At 33.7% G+C, this 20936-nt stretch overlaps 1 protein-coding gene across 1 annotated transcript; it reads right to left on the bottom strand.

Moving 5' to 3' along the window:
* Window positions 1–4264: 4264 nt before the first annotated feature.
* On the bottom strand, window positions 4265–18823 carry LOC143609651 (diamine oxidase [copper-containing] 1, peroxisomal-like). Its single transcript, XM_077084348.1, has 12 exons — window positions 18614–18823; window positions 16658–16773; window positions 16255–16560; window positions 14614–14726; window positions 11104–11434; window positions 9324–9539; window positions 8282–8518; window positions 7626–7811; window positions 7226–7366; window positions 6224–6492; window positions 5322–5403; window positions 4265–4532 (listed from the first exon to the last, which is right to left on the bottom strand). Exons 1-12 carry the CDS (start codon window positions 18813–18815, stop codon window positions 4407–4409), a joined length of 2325 nt encoding a protein of 774 aa, XP_076940463.1. The 5' UTR covers window positions 18816–18823; the 3' UTR covers window positions 4265–4406.
* Between the last annotated feature and the right edge of the window lie 2113 nt (window positions 18824–20936).

The raw sequence follows: 20936 nt of genomic DNA, 5'->3' as shown, positions 1-20936 counted from the left end.
GATTGAATGCTACAACTAACATATTTTCTTTAAAATAATTCATGACTAAAATGCGTTCGTGTATGTATAAAAATGAAAATTATATATAAAAATATGTACGTATATATATAAAACTGGAGATTATACATCATTTAATCCGATTAATCTTAATTAATTCTAATTAATCGCTAGTCCAAACAATACTGTCCGACTAGTAACTAGCGATTTTTACAACGTAGATCTGTAGGTTATTATCTACATCACTCGTGCTCAAATCCTTTGGCTTACACTAGCTCGTGACTTCATATAATATATTTATTATTAGTTTCAAAGAAAGCGGCATAATTGTACGAAGATTCTAACTTTATAATTAAATAATTAGGCAAAATTCCATTTTCCTTGGTTGGGTGATTGGGGAAATTGGGTGGGTCAAAAAAGTTAATAATATAATAATTTTTTTTATCAAATGTAGGCAAAATATTAGAGTATTGGTTTGTTGGATTTTAATAATCTCTATAGATTGATATTGGCTGATAATAATTTCTATTTATTTTATCATAATAATGGTCTCAAATTTAAAAAAGTGGCCCCCTAGTGGTCCTTTGTTAAAAAGGGCTTCACGGTGTTATACTTTTTTTTTCTGAATTTCGGGCTAATATTTAGGGCTTTTGATCGGAAGGAGGATGCGTGTCGATTAATGTAAAACTTAGCTCGAAACAATACTTCAATTCGGGTATTTAAGTTTACAGTTAACAAAATTAAGATGTCTGGATCACCGTTTCGAGCTAAGTTTTACATCAAACGACATGCATTCTCCTTCCAATCAAAAGTTCTAAAACATTGGTCCGAAATTCGGAAAAAAGTATAACACCGTTAAGTCTTTTTTAATGGGGGGCCAACTTTTTTTAAATTTGGGGCCAGTGGCGATAAAGTGAATAAGAATTATTATCGACCAATACCATTCAATAGGAATTATTAAAATCCAATAAACCTAGATTATTTATATCATTATATGATTTTGATCGATAATCAAGTTTTATCACACTTTACTAAGAAGTTTAATTAGTCATAATTCAAATACTAAATAATAAAACAAATAATCTCCATTCATGTGAAATTTGAATTTTTACCTCTAAAATTGTAAAAATATTTTTGTTAATAGTTATAAAACTTATATTGTATTGCTCCTTACAATTAATAGTTTTCAATACAAATTTTGTTTCTCTTACTTTTAATATTCTAGAATGTTGCTTCATCTATAATATCACATAGCTTGACTGCCTCACTATTTCATCATAGCCATAACCTTGTTGGAAAAGCGAAACACAAGGTGAGAACGACCTTAAAACTGTCGCTTCTTAAATCATGGTTTCAGAAATTGTTAGACCAGGTCAGTTAATTAGGAAGTTGTGAGTAAATTATAAAGAGATTTTGTGAGTAGACTATAAAGAGATTATTTTTTGAGAAATTATGTATGTGTCAAATAGCAAAAGTTTACTATTACTAATAACAAAATATGAATATCAATATAAATAAAAAGAATGCATATTCTAATACTAAAGTATTTTAAAAGTTGATATTCATTACCTAACATTATAAACATACCAATTTCGTCTTCCATTGTATGTCCGTGAAAAAGAATGACAACGAATTTTTCCAATAAATACATGAAAATCAGATATGACCGACTAGTCCAAGTAGGACCAAGCAGGCTGATGGGGATTTTGTTTTTGACTTTTGACAAGAGGGTGGACATGAGGAAGATAGAAAACAATATTAGGTGTGTTTGATGAAAATGAAAATAAAAATAAAAAATGGGAAGTGATTGATGGTGTAGGGGTGGTCCTAGAAGGGAGGTGGTGTCAAAAATTGAAAGGGTGCATGCACATCAAACAAATAAAAGTAAAGGGTGTGGAAAGGGATAGAAGAGGAATAAAATAAATGTTGTATATGATGTTTTAACAATAATCCTGAACTTTTTATCACTATATTAAAGAATATAAGAACATGGTTGTCAATCGTATTGGGTTGACGGGTAAAAGGTTTGTACGTTGGAGGTTGAAATGTGCAGCCTAAAACAACCCATGTTGTTATTCGTGTTAAAGATTTCGATCATAACCCGCACACAAAGATTCGAGTTAGCTCAAACCCAGCCGATTTAACCTACTTATTAGAAAAATAAAATTAATATAACTTAGAGTATAGAGTAAATGAGTAATATGAAAATTTATTTGAAAAATTATTAAAAATTTTGAAAATGAATTGAAAATTGCAAGTGCATATTCATATAAATAAAAATGGAAAAAAAATATAAATAACAATTTGATTATAAACGTTTTTTTAAATACTTAAATGGGTTAACGGGTCAACCCGAACATGTCATATTTTTTAAATGAGCCAACCCTTTTTTGAACGAGTCATGTTAGTCGACCTAATGCCATCTATTGTGTCTGGTTTGGATCGTGTGAACAATTGGTACCCCTAACAAGAACCCTATAAATATATTTTTATAAACTTCAAGCTTTCTATTACCTTGAGTATTATTTAACCTAAAGATTCCATGTTTATTAAAAAAATAAAGGGACAATTATGTTGAAGATAAGTATTTTTATATTAAATGACAAGAATAAATACAAAAACAAACACACCTAATTTAGGTCTCCTTTTGTGAAAATTAATAAAGAAAAACTGTTAAATTGGGATTGGAGCTATTAAGGTGGGAATGAATAAATGATCATTTGACACGTATGTATTTCGGTTGAACTTATATAATTAAAATATATGAGTGTGTTAATGCATCAATTATTGGAGACAATGCTTGACATGATAAGAGAAACCGGTCAACATGATATAGACATTTTCTTATTTTCTTAGTATAAGAGTATTCGTAGAACGTTTCCTATCTCTATCTCTTTAATTATACTAAAAAATATTATATTCATCTCTTCTATTCAATTAAATAATACTTTTTTATTCCTTTATCATTACAGTTTTCTCCCTCCATTCTATAATTTACAAAAAATCACTACTTTTTCCCCAAATTTACAGAAAATCACTACATTTTCTCTATTCACCCTATAATTTACACTCACAACCTCACCCTATAATTTACAAACCCTCTCACATAATTTTAGGGGATGGGTTGGGAATGCTAAGAATAATATTCGAAACTAGCTTAGAATATGCTCATGTATACAATTTTATACTTGTAATCTATTAACTGCTGGAAGATAAATAACTTTTTATAGTCCTCTAGTTAGTAAAAGTTAAAAGTAATATTAACTTTTAGGGTGTTCACTATTCGGTTTGAAATCGATTGAACCAAAAAATGAGCTTCTAACCCTATTAAAACTGATTTAAACACGAGTCGAGCTAGGGTGGTTTCCAGCTCAGGCTCAAAATTCAGCAAGGCAACTTAGCTAGGCTCTAGCTCGATTTTGAAGTTAAACGAGCTTAAGATCGAGCCAACGAGCCGAGCCTGGGTCGATTTTGGCTCGGTTACAAAAATATTCCAAATCAGCTCAGGATGTTTCAAATCAAATTTTTGTAGCTAGTTTTATTCGAGCTTTTATCGAGCGAGCCATGAGCCCAAACTTCGAGCCTCGAGCTTTTTGAACCCTAGTTACCATCATATGAACATAGTTAGGTTAAACAAAATTGAGTTAAAATTGTAATCAGATTGGCCAACAAGACAATGCTTAACAAAACATTATTTGTTATAAATCTAAACATACAGTTTTGTTCACTTTTACCGGGTTACCTGTTGGGTTTCGTTGGCCTTTTGTTTAAGCCCGGTTTATTATTTGAAGTCCAAATGACAGACGGGTGTAGGGCGGCCAGACCAAAGCCCGGCCCGGTTTAGATTTCTTGTTTAATAAGATGCAAACCCTAGACTAGTCTCTATATATATGACGTTATGTACTTGTAATCCCTTGTCACTCAATAAAAAATACCTAGTTGTCACCCGTAGACGTAGGTCAGTTTAGACCGAACCACGTTAAATCCTCATGTTCGTTATTGCTTTCATGTGTGTGTTCGGTTTCGTGTGTGCGTTTAATCCTAACATTACCATCGCTAGTTCGCTACACCGCCACCTCCATCATCTCGGCACCAAATAGTATATTATCTACTGAAATAAGTATATATTCCTAGTATTGTTTAGCCTTAAACCAAACACCGGATATGCTCTGACTTTTATCTCCTTTACGCTTAGGTTTTGTGCCATATAACATAGTGTACCGTATTATATATTATACGGTATAACTTATATAAGTGGGGACATAACACATAAGTTATGTTATGTCCTCGTTTGTCTTCAATTTAACGTTATTTTGGTTCAAGTCGTAACAAAGTACAAGTTAATATTGCACAAGCGCCATAAGAATTTAGAGTACAATAGTTTTTCGGATGCATGGTAAATCTTTTCTTCACATCTTGGAAACGAGACCACTGTGGCACGATTTATCTACCATTCCATTTTCCTTCATTTCTGTGTCGGCCGGCGGGCTCGGGGGAACATCAATTGCAGGTGAGCAGTTGAAGAATCCATGTGGCTGCACAAACCAATCACAAATGTCGAAACATTTTTTTTACCAACTTATACATCTTTATTCATTAGGCACGCGAATAATTCATGTATCTTCTTTATCTTCGCACGCCACTAGATATGCCTTAAAATGTATAAACCCGACCCATTTTTTAAGAAAATAAAGTAATACGTGACAAACTTCTTTTGTGTATAAATAAAAGAAAAGTAAATTTGGAATTTTTTGGCTAGAGGTAAAAACTTTTGTGACATGGACACCGCCGTATAAATATACCAAAAAACGAATGTTCTTTTGATTTTCTAATACTATTACTATTAATTTATTGACCCGTGTGACATGTAACAAATTAAATTTGAATCATTTTTTAAATCAATGTCATCAAAGGAAAAAGAAATCAATATGAATTATACTTTTTTTATTGTTTCATTATAGAAGGTTCTATATAAGCTATGCTGTAAAAATACATTATTATATGTTTTATTTTTTGTACAGATTTGTTTAAAAATACTGTATAATCAATAATAAGTCAATATCTCGTTCATTCTAACGGTACCATAACCTTTTAAGAAATCCTCTTTTACTACGGAATATTCAAATTCATAATTACTGAAACTCGATATTTCTAAATAATCCTTATTTAGAAATATCGAGTAAATAGTTAATAATAGGAAGGGCGTTTATGTGGTTTTGTTAAACACAATCACTCAAGCAATGTGTTAACTGATGGACAACATGAATATAGTTGTGAGAATTGCCGATAATGCATACAATATAAGAAAAATGAGAAAGGAGTACCATGAGACGGAAGCCAATGTGTTCTACAGGCATAACGGGCCAATCTTCCAATCGAGGAACATGTGTAATTCCAAACACATACCTATCAGCATTCAAAAGTATATGTTAGTTACTATGATAACTTGAATGCTAGAAGTGGCAAATGAGCAGGTTGGCTAACAACCCAAAACAGGCTGGATTAAAAAGTGGACCGAAACTAGGCTGGTCAGATTGATCCATAGTTACAAAATTTTGTTAATTTGATAAAAATTTGTTTTTTCTAATAAAACAATTTAGGTGAGCACATTAAAAAATACACCTTGGGCAACTTTCGACCGACACGAAAAAATAAATTAGGAACTTACTCGTGCCGAAAAGTGGCCTGATCATTCAGCTTTTATAAGTTTAGGGACTCAATCATGCAATAACAATATTTGTTGAAAGAATATCTTAAAGACATTTTTGTTGATTTATAGTTTTTGTATGTAACGTGTTTAATCATGTAAAAATTTGTCCAGGGACTTGTATGCAAATTCAGCAAACGTATGTTGATATTTCTTTTCGACCAGCTCAGCCCATTTAACGTTTTTTTTCTTTGCTCCTTTTTGGTTGACCCATTAGAGATGTAACATAACCTTAACCCATTCATGACTAAATGAGTCAAATTTCCTCATATAAGATAAAACGTTAATATAAAAACCCATGGACGTTCATTGAAGTAGCACGAGTCCTTGGACTTTTTTGCATGATTAAATCCTAGATTCAAAAGTTCATATGAAGGCCCTTTTTAAAAGAAAAAGTCCAGGGACTTGCATGCAGATTTAGTGAAAGTTTGTTACAGTCGTTTTTTTCAAGAACTGTAATAACTCCAACAAAACAAGTCATAATATAATATATATGACAAAGGACAAGGTGGATCATACCAGAGAACCAGATCGGTTTCTTCTAGAGACCGATTCTTCTTAACCCAAGTAGCCAATCCCTCGCCGACACGTGGATTCTGATTAGGGAACTCTCCACCAGGAAACATTTCTTCCGGTTCGTACGGGGTGACCCACAAATTGTGCATCAAAAAAGCAGCTCTCCTCAAAAACTTAGCCTCGGTCCCAGCTAACGGTAAACAATTTGATCCAGGTACTAATTTGTAGCCGGTCAATTGACCAGTTCGGTTTACAGTTCTTGTGTTCCTGATCTGAATCATGAAACTCGTATCACTCAAAGACAATTATTAAGTTCACTATATAGTCACCCAAATATGTATGATGTATCTAGTTTTGTTATTTAACTATTAAGTTCGCTATATAACTACTTTCATTAAAGCCGTGTACATGTTTGGAAGATGGAACTTTGTCATATTTAGGACACCATATGATATTTTAATAATGGATGAGGATAAAATAAGAACTATTTTGGCAAAATTTTAAATATAAATCATAAGAGATATTTTGGCAAATGCTGTTTTGGGTCATTTTACCTATTAACTTCTTAATTATCAGAACTTTTTAGACAACCGATTACCTAATTAGCACAACTTCTTACAGCCGAAGCACATATCTCATAGGGTCCGTAACCGTTTTATTACTGCTGCTTATCTGAACACATCTAAAACAAAATTTAAGTATTTAACCCTTTTAAACTAGTTTGAGAAATTTTTACTCCTATTTCACAAGACATCTCTGCAAATATCGTTTTGGGTTATATCGTCTACTAATTTGTTAATAATTAGATCTTGCCAAACATTAAGAAACTAATTACCTGATTATTACAACTGACAACAGAGGTATATCCAAATACACTCTCCTATGATCCATTTTATTACTGTTGATTATCTAATTATAATATGTACTATCACAAAATCACCTTTGAAATACACATGAACCCCTTAAGTGTGTGTGTGTGAGAGAGAGAAAGAGAGAGAGACTTACAATCCAATGTCGGGCAGATGAAGGATTACAATCGCGCATTGCTTCAAGTTCAGATTTTAGCAGTTTTTCTTCAGCATAGAACGCGTTGTTGTGAACATTTGCATCTCCTGGTTCTTCAACCTTAACATCCACCTCAACCACCTGTAAATTAAAGCAGTTTACATATCATAATTGTTATTTATTTATTTGTTTGTGGACAGTTATAATAAGACAGAATAAATAATAATATAATCAGACTCCAAAGATAAGAAATATTTACTGCAACTTCACGTATTGCATTTTTTAAAGGAGCATTTCCGAAACAGTACAGCCGAATAGCTCACAGTTCAAGCATTTAAATTCACATATTCCATAGTTAAAAGGGTATTTGTGAAAAATTACATAGATTCTGAACGCTAACCTGATTGTGTGCTTCACCGGGCTTACAGTCAACAGACACATCCATTCTAGCAACAAAGAAGTGTTGATGAACAGGAGCATAGAGTCCAGGGGCAATTGTAGTCCCATATTGTCTAGTTTCACCAGGTTGTAAAGCTCCTAAACTAAGAATTCCGGTTAATTTCACCTCAGCTTCTATTTTTCCATCCTGTAATAAAATGCTTTCTTGATTATTTGTGAAACTTATATCTTGAAAATTATAATACGTGTAACTCATGTATGTCAAGCCACATGTGTCAGCGGTTTTTTTTATAATTGAAAGATGTCCAAGATGGGTAATGAATAACTTATTTGTACAGGTCAAAATGGTTTGGGTTGACCAAATAACAACTAAATAGGTTAAATTGTACTATTTCAATAATATTCTTGTTTATTTTGTAAAAAAAAATATATAGAACGTTTAAATGTTTAATGCAACTAAAAGACACACTTAGAGACTTTTGACCCATTTTACCTGATGGATCTATTCTTTAACAGTTTAAACTGTGATAGAAAAAAACCGGATAGATCTATTCACAAGTAAATGGGTCAAAATTGCCACCTCTAATACAAACAAGTGGAAGTTAACCAGTTACAAAAAGGTTGAAAGGACATAAAGAATAATGGGTCAAAATTTACCTGATAGAAATACCAGTAAAACCCGTATTCATAGTTGGCAACAGTACATATAAAAGACACTACCAGCCTTCTGGACCGTCTTACTTCAGCTAAACCAGTTCTCCAGTCTTGATGCTTCCACAATATCCCATCATCTTCTTCATGTAAACAAACACAATCTTCAATTGTTTCAACACCCCCGGTGAAATTTGTTAAGTGTGCATCAAAATACTTGACATACCCCAAACAATCACAACCCTGTAACATAAATATGTGTTGTAAAATATTATTTTTAACTATATGGTTTTAGTGCTTCATATAGGCATGGGTATATTAGGAAAACAATAGAGTTTTAAAAATGGGTGAGTTGGACAATGAGTCCAACCGGGTATAGGTTAACTTAACCTTAAAAACCGAAACACCGAGTGGAAACTGTTTATTTTTTAACAAATCGGATTACAAATGTTGTTCTCGAATAAAGTATTTTAAGAGGTTTTGTGCGCTAATAATAAATTCTAGAGATTTCTGACCAGTTCAACACATTTGACCTCTTTCATTTCAAGATTTTAATTGGTAAATTTGACCCGTTAGGCCGTTAGAAATAAAAATAAAATAAAACGAAATAAAAACACCCCAAATCGATCCATTCATGTAGGAGCGCAAATTCTCGACACGTCATGAAGTAAACAGGTTATTGTTGAGCTAAATGGGTTGAGTTCGGATTGACCTGATTACCAGTTTCCAACTTGCCAACCCGTTTAAGATAAGAATTTAAAAAATAACTAAAACTTCAATTTTAGTACAACCCACAACAGGTTGAACCTGGCCAGCCCGTTTACAACTCATATAACCAGTCAACCCAATTGATATGTTTAAATACTCATTAGGTTACACGTGCCTGGGCTAAAGGTTCACTATTTGACACAATTAAGTAACTGGTCATGTTTATACAAAGTGCCACCCGTATATTCAAGTCAACGCCTCTAATGATTGAATTAGAAAGAAAGAAAGAAAACGTACAAGATTGAAATAATAAGCAGAAAACTAAAAAATATGGACCTACCTTTTTGAGAGAATGGGCATTTTTACCTAGTCCATCTTCCCCTGCATCAAATGCATTCTTTCTGTAATGAGGATCATTGGGGTCACCATAAGGAACCACCATTTCTACAAAGCTTAATCTGTGGGCCACGGGCCTCCGACCTCGGTTACCGTCAACATATGCAACAGAATAAATTACCAAACCCTCCCTAGGAGTGAATCCAATGCGAAAATTCCACTGCAAATATTTAACACAAGAGAAGTTAAGCCTAACAAGTTTGTAAGCACACTTGGAATTGTTTGATAGAAAAGAAGACCCAGAGGTGGTAAATGGACCGAATGAACACAAACGACGTATGTTCATTTTTGTTCGTTTAAATTTAACCGAACAAACAATCGAACACGAACAATTAACAAAACAAGATTTCTTGTTGGTGTTCGTGTTCGTTCATAAAGAAAATGAATGTGTCCGTTCGTATTAGTTCGTTAAATAGTATAAGCGAACAGTTCACGTGAACATAAACGAACGAATATAATTGCAAATAGATGAACAAACATAAATACTCGGACACCAATTAAAAGTAAACGTGAACATCAATTTTTTGGTCTAAAAATTAATAAAGCTAGACTAAATAGTAATGAGCGATATTTAAATTTCATAAACAAGACTAAATGAACGTAAAGAACAAACGAACGTAAAGAACGTAAAACGAACGTAAAGAACGTAAAACGAACGTACATAAATGAACGTAAAACGAACGTAAAGAACAAACTCAAACTAACGTACATAAATGAACGTAAACGGAAAAACAGAAACAAATTGAAATGAACAAAAATAAGCGAACACAAATATAAATAAAAGTACAAGACACATGCTCATGTTCATTCGTTTAACTAACCGAACAAAAATATTTGTCAAGCCCCAAATCGGTATGAACACAAAAAAACGTATTTGGGTAACTCCTAAACCTTTATTATAACCAAAAAAATATAACTTGCAGAACTTGATTACAACTGTAAACCATGACTTGGTTTGTATAGGCTAACCTAGACTCGTTAGACTCTAATATGAACTGCTAAATAATTAGATATAACCGACTTTTTATAATCCAACTCAAATACCATCAATTTGTGTGTTAGTAATTAGGAAACTAAACCAACTTTGACCAACTTGTCAAACTTGGTCCCCAACTTCATCAACTTGTGAGTCGCCTCCTGAAATCACCACCAACAATTTGTTCACATTGGCTCGTTTATAAACAAACTTTCCGTCGAATGGTTCACTGAATATTCAGTTCTTTTTCAGGCCTAGTAATGAGTCAAAATTAGCAATATTTTGGTGCAGGTTAGGCTGGCTTGCAAACACTTTTCTCCATTTCACACATTTTATTAATAATTAATGTGCCAATATTATTAGAGATTTATAAGACTATCTTTATTACAATAGTTATCTGACTTTTAATATAATAATTCAAAAGGTTTTATGCATTTTGAATACACAATCGATTTCTATTTTTAGCTAAACTCGTAAATTTCACCCATTTGACCCGTGATGAAACAAAGTATAACCCAAATTGACCCGTTTACCCATTCAACAGCCATCTAATTTTGTCAATGGCTGGTAGTTGAGGAGGTTTTATAAATTTAGAATACACCATGGGTGACCTTCAACCCATGCAACATGCTCCCATTTTAGATAAACTTTTTCGTTGACCCATTAGAGAAACTACAACCAGAATTGATCCGCTTTTTTAACCAGGCGAAGCCGCCACCTCCAAGAAGACAGAATAAAGAATACAAACCTTCTGCCATTGTACAAAATGGTCATTGACCCGGAAACTCGGGCCATCAGGCTGAACAATGTTTAGTGGTTTCACATCACTTCGGTCTACACCGCCTCTTGTTTCACCAGCTGTGTAATTTCTCAATGGATCGGCTGGCGGTAAAGGAACAAGTTTGCGATCTTTAAACTCAATCACCACCATGTTTTGCATATCAACTAAAACATCAATTCCTTCAACTGGGCGGGCATAACCATTTTCCATGGGGCAGTCACTTTCTGTTCTACAGAAAATAAGTGGTTTTGCTAGTCTACGGTTAGGAGCATCAGATTCACTGTGATAACCAACACACCTGAAATATAAAGTTCACATATTACACATTAGCATACAATAATACCAGCAACTACTTTATGGGCCACTCAGGTATGTATCTAAACAAACAAACGTACTCAGTAAAATTCCACTCATATAGTAGTATAGTAGGGTCTAGGTCCTGGGGAGGGTGGGACGAGGGCAAGCCTTTCCTCCATCCCAGAAAATAGAGAGGCGGCTACTCCCATTGAGACCTTCGAAAGAAATTATTTTCGAATAGCATAAAGTGTCTATGAAAAATCAAAACAACAACAAGAAAGAAAGACTAACAATAATAGTAGCGCACTATAGGTAACATAGAAATGAGAAATTAATAGTATTAGCAGATAAGTGAGCAAAGAGCAAATGCTAAGGTAAGGCAAAGCTATACTAGAGACTAGAAAAGTAACATGAAACCCCCTGAAAGTACCTATACACCCTTGAAAGTACCTACACACTCCGCTATAAGAATCTATACGCCAGGCCAAACTAGGACAAAGATAAGGCTATGCCAGGCTAAGGTTTTAACTTTCAAGAAAAAACTAAGGCAAAGCTAAGGCCCCAAGACAGATTTACAATCAAATATCTATACACTACTCTAAAAGAGTAAAAGTACATAATTGTATCCCGTCTCCAAGAACTCCTATCCCAATCATGTCCTCTGAGAGGTGCTAGTCTACCAAATTTTGACTAATATGCTCATCCCATGGCAGTTCGGGTCTACCGATGCCTCTCCTACCATTCGTTATGTTTTCCACGGTTTTCACTGAAGTCGTCATTTTTCTGCTCTTTATGTAACCAAACCATCTCAACCTCTCCCCTCTTATCAACTTTTACCGAAAATAGAACCCTTTATATGGAGATTTTGTAAAGTAATGAATCCCAAAAGGTATTGCGCATTACATTGGTCACATTTATAGGTACAAAGAAAATAACTACAAAGGAAACCTAATCAAATTATATACCGTGACTATGGCAGAGATAATCACAATAAATACAACAAATCTTATCTACACAATAAATCCTAACCAATATATTTGCCATTTGCCAAAAGCATGTTTAATGATAAAAATGCCCTTAAAAATCATGAAAAAGGAAAAACAAATATTTTATGGGATGTCAATATGTTATAGTTAAAAATGCTAGCATTTAACAAAAGTTAGCGCGTTTTCAAAATCATTAACATGGTTTTAGTCTAACAAACCAAAAAAAGGTATGATTTCCTCGTATAATCGTGAAATAAATGCAGTCCTATTTGTTATGACCAATTCTAGAGAAGAATTAAAGAGAAGTTAATCACAAATCACTGATGCATATTCTCCTTCGTCACTTTGTTTTGAGTGCATCCACATTAACTAAATAAGTATTGCTTAGTTTGTTATTTACAGAAGACCTGCCTATGTTATTCAACAGTTACATTTTAGCCCCTACATTATTAGTTATTAACACCGGACAAACACTCCCTCCCTAAAAATTATTTTCTTTTAAAAAATGAAAGTTTTTAAAACGAGTTTGTAAGTCTTCTAAGTATTTCCAATTGCTTCAATCCTTCAACAAAAAGAAGGTTCTCCCATTGCACCATCAGCATACCTACTACTTTGTACAACATTAACAAGTGTGCTAGAATTCGAACTTATCCACAATTGCAGCATCATTTCGGCCATAAGGACTCCAAATTCAACATTTGCATGCATGAATTGCAAACAAGTGATGTCCCCTAAGCTCAAAGTGTGATCGGTGTATTCTATTTGTGAAGTACTCAAAATGCATGTTACACGCTATCGACCCATTTTATATTTGAATGTTGAGGCATTGTCGTCATCCATGTTCCTTTAGTAGATCGCATAATCGCTAACCACATGTGATACTCACAAAAGTTATATTCCATTACAGTCTGGCCACTTCCATTATGAACAACGGTTGTATGTTGATCATTGCAAAATTTGACCATTGATTCTTTTTAGTTTAGTCACTTTAGGTGTGGGGTAATCATATCATAGAAAGGAATCTTAAACTAAATTAAAAGAATCACTTTCATCGACCAAGCTTTGCAATGATCAACATACAACAGTTGTCCTCGGTGGGCGAGACCAAACTATATCGGATGATAACTTTGGTGAGTATAACATGTGGTCTGTGACTAAGAATGGAAAGATTATGCGATAGACTAAAGAAGCATGGATGACAATTGTGCCCGAGCATTCAAATATAGAATGGGTCAACAACGTAAACCATGTATTTAAGTAATTCACATATAGATTACATCAATCACCTTTTGAGCTCCAGGAGATGGCATTTGTTTGGAATTACAAGTATGCAGATGCGGAATTTAGGAGGCTTCAAGGCAGACATGCTTGCGATTGTGCGCATGTATGGTATCTAATGCACCTTTTAATGTTGTACAAAGTAGTCGGTATGTTAATGGTTTAATGGGATGGGAGAATCTTCTTGTTATAGAAGCTACTGGAAAAACATAGAAGACCAAAACGTGCTTTCAAAATTTTCATTTTTGAGGAATAAAATCGTTTTTAAGAAATGAGTATTGTTGCGGTATTAATAATATAGGCGTTAAAATGTAATTGTTGAATAGTATATGTAGTTTGTTGATGGGACGTACTTAAACAAAGCAATGAAGGAGTATAGGCATTGATGATTTGAGATTAACCCCTCACTAGTTCTTCTCTAAAATTGGTCATAACACTATTTAATTCAAATTTTACCTAAAGATAAGAACTAACTGTGGAGTGAATATCTATCAATATATACATGTCAGAAACTTTGGAGTTGCCTAAATTGGGCCATGGGCTAAATACAAATATATACATTAGATAACTAACCCTGAATATATAGTCTAGTACTGTTGAAATTTGTAGAAAATAAACATGATGGATAACCAATAAAATAGTTTTCATATATGGATGGCCTTTGCAAAATGTTGAATACCTAGGTGGCCCCAAAATACATTTAATCAAAAGAAAGAAATATTTTTTTTTGTTCTTTTGTTCAATGAAAATAATAAGGAAGTGAATGTATTTATGTAAGAAAATGCATGAGAAGTCATCAATAAAATGCTTCAAACTGTCTTAACAAATATAAAGAAAAGTCAATGCTTACATAGCATAGGAGCATATAATATTTTTAACATGTGGTATGAAATTGAGGAAATATGTAAGAACTTACCAGGGATCAACCATCACAAGGTCCATATCTTCAATGCCCCTCCTCTTCATGGCCTCCCTAAATGGAGGGAAGTCCTTAACAATGGCTTCACATTCAGCATATTCCACAGCATCCTATTAAAAGTGGCAGAACAGTAAATAGAACAAGATGAAGAGAATGATATATGGAAAGATATGATGATGCAACGAAGTATGTGATATATTTAAGAGAAAGATATGATGATGCGATGAAGTATGTGATATATTTAAGAGAAAAATAGTTGCATTTGGCACATGAAGATGACTAGTCAAATCCCAAAAACAGTTTCTCAAAAATAGTTTCTTGTACTTATGTTCCATTAACATGGGAAGTTATTGTTAAGAGGCTTAGAGCCAACATCCATATCTACAAAATTACAAACAATCATATGTTAACATATTTGTTTCTCATTTTTTTAGAACGGCGACTTTCTTGTATTTAGGCACCACACTCTCCAAATTTGGAGAGCCCAGATGCCCCACTCTGGCCAGACTATGTTGTCTTGGTCACCATACTCATTTTGTAAAATACTAATGTACTTTCACTTTTGTCTTGTCTTGGTCACCATACTCGTTTTGTACGTAAGTCATTAAAAGATGTCTTTTTGTCATGCCGGTCATTATAGAGTATTGGAGTCTTTTAATGCTTTTGGGCATATTTTTACATCAAGTCCATGTAATACCCAAAGGGTGTAAAGTCTGCATAATTACCCTAATATTTACATGACAAGAAAAGCATATAATGTACACAAAGAACGCAATGACTTAAATGGGAAAATTTGCAAGTACATTACTTAATTATACAGGGGTGCAAACAAGCCGAGCTACTTGAGCTCGGATTGATAAAAAGCTCGAAACACGCCAAGCTTTTCTGAGCTCGAGCCAAGCCGAGCCTTAAATGAAGCTCGTTTAGTTATCGAGCCTTGCATGAGAAGCTCGTTTAGGCTCGTCGAGCATTGTGTACTTTTAAGTTTGACCTCTTTATGACTTCTATGCATTAAGTTAACACATCACAGCTGAGCTTTGGCTCGTTTAAGGTTTTTCCCAGATATATAAAAATTTTAAAGAATGCATACAAATTAATTAATAAATAATAAACAACTCGAGCCTGAACTTGAAAAAACAACTCACAAGCCAAGCTTGAGCTTTAGAAAAAGAGCTTGAAACGAGCTCGGCTCATTCACACCCCTAGACTTATACGCAAATAAACTAATGAAAACCTCAATTCATATAGATATGAGTGCACGCTAGCAGATATTTCCTTGAGGTCACTAAGTCAATCATCAAGATATCAACCATCCAATAAAATTTATGTAGTTAATAAAACAAGTGTTTTGCTTAAAAAAATAGTTCTTAGGGCTATGGTTAACCACCGAATTTTCACCCATATAATAATGAGAAATTTATCCATAAACCACCACCCACCTAAAGCTGGTTAGTGTTGCATTATTAAATGCTGCTCATATAAGATTAATTTTTAACCTCCGATCACCAAAAATTTGGTCGTGAATCATAGCCCTAAAGGTTATGTTTAGCATGTTGCATAAAAGGATACCAATATCATCTTATAGAGCCAATGAACAGAAATACAGTTTAAAAAACTGATTATGAAAAGGTTCCATACCATTGGAGGTTGTGCATCAGGCACAACTTTAGAAGAAATGACTTTCCCTCTATGATGACCACCACGAGTCAGAGCATGGACTTCTGACAGCTCAACAATCCATACACTAGTTTCATTTGATTTCTTATTATAAACAATAAGTCTAGCTTGGCGAGGTGGAAGTTTAGTTGGAATTATCGGACCTCCCTTTGTTCTAGGCAATAACGACGGTTGAAACGGTGGGAAAAAATATGCATCCGCTAATGCAACCACACTTTTTGTTGGTTCAACAAGTACCACCTCTATAAATCGCATGCTATCTCTTACCTAAACATGCCATTATGATATTAAGATTCCAATTTACGTCTACAAAGAGAATTTGATAGGATTAAAAGTTATGAATATGTGGCAATTATTAATTAACCTCTGGTGTTGCACCTGCAGCTCTAACAGTTGCCACTGCTATGGAGATTTCAGCAGCAGCTAGAGGATCGAGTGGATGGCGAGTTTGTGCTTTGACCATACTGGTTGGACCAGGTCCTGAAAGAACAAGTTTCAGTCAATACTAGAAATCAATTATTAGATTACCCAAACGACATTACAGCATTGTAATTATTAAATTGTAGACAAACCATAGGTGATGTTATGAGGTATCTATATAATTTATTGGTGTGTTGGCACAACATTATGATACCAAAAGATCAGATCAAGCAAATTATAATAAAAATCATTCTAAATACATACAAATTACAATAGTAGTCAAATTTACAATATCCAGTATTTTTTGGACGTCATGTGGTCAAACAAAACATGTTGGGCTAAATAGGACCGGTGTCTAGGGCTGTAAACGAACCGAACATTCGGAAAACTGTTCACGAACTGTTCGGCGAGAAGTTCGTATATAGTCATTCGTTTAATAAATGAACAAACATGAACTAGGAATTTCGTTTGATTAACTATATGAACAAACAGGAACAAAGGCCATGTTCAGTCAATTGTGTTCGTGAACTTTTGATAATGTGTTGTTTACGTCTGTTAATGGTTGTTCATTAAAGGTTTTTATAATGACTTCGATAATCATATCACATAGATTTAAGCAAAATCACTAACTATAAAACAAAAATATATGAGTATGACACGATTAATTTATACGGAAAAATCAACACATGAATATGAATGTTAAGAAAAACACCAACACAAACTTGCTAGTCAGACCAAACCATCGATATTGATCATTCTCGGATCGCCAAATCAAATAAAACATTGTTTGTGTTCATTTGTGTCTGTTCATTAGTGTTTGTGAACCATTCACGAACAAGTTCATTTCCTTAATAAACAAACACGAACAAGAAATTCGGTTTGGTTAGGTTTGGTGTTCGTGAACCGTTCGATTGCCCGATAAAAGCCTAACGATGAACATGAACAAGGCCTTGCTCGGATCCGTTCATTTGCCTTAAATATGCATATCAGGCAGTATGCAGTGAGCTTTTTTGTTTGAAGCTGTGAAGTCAATTCCATAGCCAAAATCTGTTGATCTGTAACTATACTTAAACATGAACAACCGTGCATGAATCTATGAGCATGCGATTCACACGCTTTATCACAAATTAAAACCTAACTACAATCACTTACCAAACTGCTTTCAGTTCACCTAATTCTCACTAACAAATCAGAGATCACAACTAAAACTAGCAAAACCTAAACTAATCAAATCAAATTCTCACAAAATCAGTTAATTAACAACCTAATTCAGTAATTACGTTTAGCAGCAGTTGTAGCAGTGACAATCTGAGCAACTACAGGACGAGTCAAGTTATCGACGGAAGCAGACATACATACACATACACATACATAAGTCATACACACATATGTGTGTGCATAAGCATTTGATTAGCACGCTTCAGAACAAATTAAAACTTAACTACAACCACTTACCAAATTGCTTCCAATTTCACCTAACTCTCACTGACAAATCAGAGATCATAACTAAACCTAGCAAAACCTAACTAATCAAATCAAATTCTCACAATAACCAATTAACTAACAACCTAATCCAGACATCCAGTGACTACCTTTAGCAGCAGTTGTAGGAACGGCAATTTGAGTAACAACAGGACGCGCCAAGTTATCAACGGAAGCAGACATATACATATACATACACAAACACACACACACACAAGCTGTAGTATGCGATTAACACAATTTAGCACAAATTAGAACATAACTACAATACAATCACTTACCAAATCATTTTCAATTTCACCTAATTCTCACTAACAAATCAGAAATCACAGCTAAAATCAACAAAACCTAAACTAATCACCTCAAATTCTCACAATAATCAGTTAATCTAACAATTAACACTTAATTCATCAACTACCTTTAGCAGCAGTAGTAGTATTGGCAGTTTGAGTACCGACAGGCCGCGTCAAGTTATCAACGGACGCCGCCGTACCGCGGTGGCGAATCTGATCGCCGACGGACGGATCCGTCGTCCAGTCCTGCACAACATCCGCGGCGGCGGCGGATGACGTAACCTCACGGCGGAGAAGAACCGTCGGTTTATCGGAAGTTGACGTCATTGCAGACGGTTTTGTGAATTGTGAAGCGTTACTGTAGCCGCCGTTGTAACGGCTTGTAACTGCGTGAGTGATACAGTGACGTACAGCTAGAGCACATACACACACTGTATGTATATAAATTTGTATATGTGTGTATATATATGTATATAATGTATCTATATGTTTCTCATCAGTCTGTAGAGTGATGTGGAAAGAAACGGACAAAATAAATGGAAACTTTTGGAGTGTGATGAATTGACATCATATCATTGGTAGGATAGATTCAAAATATAATAATAATAATAATAATAATAATAATTATTATTATTATTATTATTATTAGGGTGTGCGTGGTACGGTTTGATGCGGTTTTGGGTTAAAACCAAGCTGAAAACTGTTCGGTGTTTGGATTTTTGAAATCGTTTGGTTTTGGTTTTGGTTTTCGGTTTTTTGGTTATTGTTTTTTGAACTTGAAAATTTTAGGCCAAAAATAAAGTTTGCCGGAAATAATGAATTTATGTATAAATAATTTTATTATTTGTTAACTAATAGACTATTAACATTTGGCTAAAAGTATTTGAGTTACATATTTATTAAATTTTGATTATATATTACTTATAATAAAAAATAAAAAAATAAAAATTTAGAAATTGAGTTTGGTTAAGTTTTTTCGGTCTCTATTACATGCAAAACCAAAACCGACGGTTTTTACAAAAACATAAAATCAAACCGTCGGTTCTTGTTTGGTTTCGGATCGGTTTTTCGGTTTCTTACGCACCCCTAGAAAAAATTACCAAAGTTGACAACTCATCAAAAAGAGGTATTGAAAACCGGTTTTTGTAAATATAAATATTTAAAACCAGCCAATCATACAACGTCAAAATAACGTCAACTAAGAAGGTTTATGTGTTAAAAAAAAACATTTAATCAAACCGATACATGTGTAAAGGTTGACTAACCTTTAGCCACCGGCTAAGACTTAGCCCTCATATTTAACCGCCGGCTTAGCTCTCATTTTACATAGCATTATTTTGATCGATTATTTTTTTTTATCCTTATTATACTTTTGCCCCCCGGTTAAGATTTAGTTGGTGTTTTACAAGTCAGTGTTTATTTTGTAAAGTAATCTGGTCAACTTGTATTTTGATAGTGTTCACTTTTATCTTTGAATTAAGATTTAGTTGGTGTTTTACAAGTCAGTGTTTATTTTGTAATTTAATCTGGTCAACTTGTTATTTTGAGTAACTAATTAATTAATCATTATATTATTAAATATACTCAACTCATCTATGAAAAAAAGTGAGTAAACATGGAACACATGCGCACACTAAGTTCAAGAAAAATAATGTGCAGCTTAATGAAATAATCAAATAATTTCACATTCTGCATAGTTCTGTGATGGTCCGACCTATAAATGACACCATTCTAGAGTGAGAAGGCTCACTTGTCGAGCATATGCAAAAGTTAGTCTTAGTGAAATGTTTGTGGTTACTGAATGTTTCTTTGCTTAATACCAGTCTTGTCTACGAGATTTTGAGTTCCCATGAAGTATAGAACTATAAGTATCATTAAAAAAAATGCTTTTTTTAAAATTTCAGACCCTAAAAAAAACAGACTACAGACAACGTCCGAGCGTTGTATAAAGTCTGGGTCGGGCTTGCTTAAAAAGTTAGCATATAAGCATAGTTAAAAATAGTTGTTTTATGGTGACCTCTTTTAGAGCATTCTCATCCAACCTCTCATTTAGTGTGAGGGGTGTTTTTATAATTTAGATAGTGATTCAGGGCGTTGTGAGTGAATAGTTTTTATATTTTATAAAAAGTAGTGATTTTTCGGTATATTTGAAACGTTACTGTTCATCCCCTATAAATTTTTAATATATTTTGAGAATGGTTGTGAGTGAATGAAAGAGAAAATATAATGATAAAAGGTATAAAAAGTATTGTTTAATTGAAATAGAAAGAAAAAATATAGTGAGTTTTAGTGTAATTTTTGATTTAAGGACAGAGGTGGGATGAGAATGCTCTTAAAGCCATACACCGCAAATAATTTAATGATTTTTTGTACTAGGTGAAGTTTTTTTTAAATTATCATGAAAGTTGCATCCATGATTAGGTTCACGGCCGGCCGGGGCATAGGCAA

Source organism: Bidens hawaiensis, unplaced genomic scaffold (genome assembly GCF_021521415.1).
Source record: "Bidens hawaiensis isolate Kalapana, Puna unplaced genomic scaffold, B.hawaiensis_p1.1 tig00008436_1, whole genome shotgun sequence".
Taxonomy (NCBI): domain Eukaryota; kingdom Viridiplantae; phylum Streptophyta; class Magnoliopsida; order Asterales; family Asteraceae; genus Bidens; species Bidens hawaiensis.
This window is presented reverse-complemented; position numbering and strand designations above follow the sequence as displayed.